This window comes from Charadrius vociferus, unplaced genomic scaffold (assembly GCF_000708025.1).
Source record: "Charadrius vociferus isolate BGI_N301 unplaced genomic scaffold, ASM70802v2 scaffold158, whole genome shotgun sequence".
Taxonomy (NCBI): Eukaryota; Metazoa; Chordata; class Aves; order Charadriiformes; family Charadriidae; genus Charadrius; species Charadrius vociferus.
This window is the reverse complement of record NW_009661372.1, coordinates 4,789,092-4,791,206: the sequence shown is the minus strand read 5'-3', so window position 1 is coordinate 4,791,206 and position 2,115 is coordinate 4,789,092. Positions and strand designations below refer to the sequence as shown.

The 2,115-nt window shown below is 39.7% G+C and overlaps 1 protein-coding gene across 1 annotated transcript in view; it reads right to left on the bottom strand.

The window, feature by feature from the left end:
- The window catches only part of MCC (mutated in colorectal cancers), a 160,733-nt gene extending 159,865 nt beyond the window's left edge, over positions 1-868 (bottom strand). The window contains exon 1 of the mRNA XM_009893811.1: positions 812-868. Within this exon, the coding sequence (XP_009892113.1) occupies positions 812-868 (57 nt within the window). The remainder of the gene's footprint in view (positions 1-811) is intronic.
- Between the last annotated feature and the right edge of the window lie 1,247 nt (positions 869-2,115).

Genomic DNA, 2,115 nt, shown 5'->3' with positions numbered 1-2,115 from the left:
TTGAACTGGAACAATACAGACTGAAGATTCAATTTGCTACAAAATTACCTTAATCAAATGCTTGGGATTTCATAGCACAACTAAATTAGCAGTTCTGAGTAAAGCCCATAAGGATGACATATTTGAGACATTTAAGTAACTGACAAAATATGCCACTTCTAAAATATTTATTAAGCATTTGCACAACATCTGATATGGCTTTAATTTCAAACTTATTAAAAACATACACACAATCATGTTATACAAAAACCAGACATACCCACAACTACAAGAAATAACAGCTTACTATGGTTTCCAATGGAAAAGCAGAAAGTTTCCCATGGCTTGCTTTCTTTTAGGCAAGCAAGGAACACAACCTAATTCATCTAACCTAAAGAAACAACATCACCTTGGCTAAATACAAGCAAACACAACTTCTGCCAATGTTGTTGCCTTACCAATAAATATTTGTCATCTTCCTCTCACCCCACTTCCCTCCTAAATTAGTCACCATCTGCTTAATCTCAACCGAGATCTCCATATTTCACCTACTGCAAAGATAAATGTTGGGTATAAACACAGCTCTTGGGAGGCACGGCAATCTCTGCTGCAGGATAACAGGAAAAATGTCTCTGCATGGTTACAATCATTTGCTTTTCACCACTTATTCAGAGTAAAACAGCAAAAAAGTTCAGGTCATTTCCTGACTGGCACAGCAAGTTATAGCAAGATACACATGCTATTAATTTTTAATTGCATTGCTTGCAGACTGAAAGCCCAAAAGGGGAGCGTTCCTTTTTAAAGCATAAAGAAGGGCACTGAAACTGCTTACCTCACTCAGCTCTGCAGGGGAGTCATTTCCATATTTCATAGCAACTCCAGAATTCATGATTAGACTTCTCGGGGCTTGACGATTTCTGCAGATTTTAATGCTTCGAAGCTTTGTTCAATTGATTCAATACTTTCTTCTCCAAATTTTTTCCGTCTTACACATTTTGCTCTAGACAGCCATTTTTACTCCACAATGATAGTTTAAATTAACAATGCAAGATCTTCTAAAAGAGCCAAACTGGTTTTGACTTCACAGACAATCCATCGCTGCGAGAGACTTGTTAATACTGTGAAGTGCTCAGAGAATGCAGGGAAGGAACTGCTTGCCAGGATCCCAGGGCTGTCTTAGTCCATCTGCAAGGCGTGCTTCATCTCTGCTGTCTGTTTTACGCTGCTCTTTTCCACAACTCTGTTTAAGGGCATCTCCCAATGCCGCTTAATGCACTCAGAAAAAATTGATGAGCTTCATGCAAGTTCACAGAGAAATTAAAAGGAGAGTGCTGCTACAGTCTTCAGTGTTCAGGGAGGGATAAGGGAGAAGAGAAGAAAGCTCCCCTCCCCAGGACAAACCAATGCTGCACTTCACGCTAAAGTTTCCCCTGCCAGTGAGCCTGGAGTTTAAGTGGTTTATGATCAAACACAGCTGTCTTGCTGCTGGCTAAAGGGTGCATGGAATGGGCGGTACTAAAAGGAGAGTGCAAGTGGGAGGGAGGGAGCTACAGAGAGTTCATTTTGGAATTACAGGCATCTTTCCAGCTCTCTGCATACTAATTACTATACACAAAACTATAACGCTAAGTAACGGGAAATGCCACCTGGATAACAATAAATTGGATTCCTATTTCCTTATTCCCATGTGCAATAAAGTAAGGAAAGTTAGGGGGCTTTATAGGGTGGGGGTTGTAATGATTTCAAAAGGTCACAGTAAGCCCAAAAGCACCATTAGAAAGCTGCAGCTTTTATGTAACACAGTGACATTTTACAAAGACTTTGAGGAGATGCTACTGGAACAAGAGGAGAGGAAAAAAGCATTTGCTTTCAACATTCAACTAATAACCTAGAAAAATCCTTAACAAGCTAGACTTGTAGATGTGCCGCACCCATTGCAAGAAACGACAGCCTCCTTCCCCCTTCTCGCTATCCCCTAAAACATGACAGCCCCACACACTTTGTGATGCTAGATTATGATGTACTTTTGGAATTAGAAATAGGAAATACCATACTCTGTGGAGGAAATTTACCCAATCATCTTAATACAATGTATTATTAAAGTGTCAAATTAGTTCAGAAAAAAAAACCATGAGA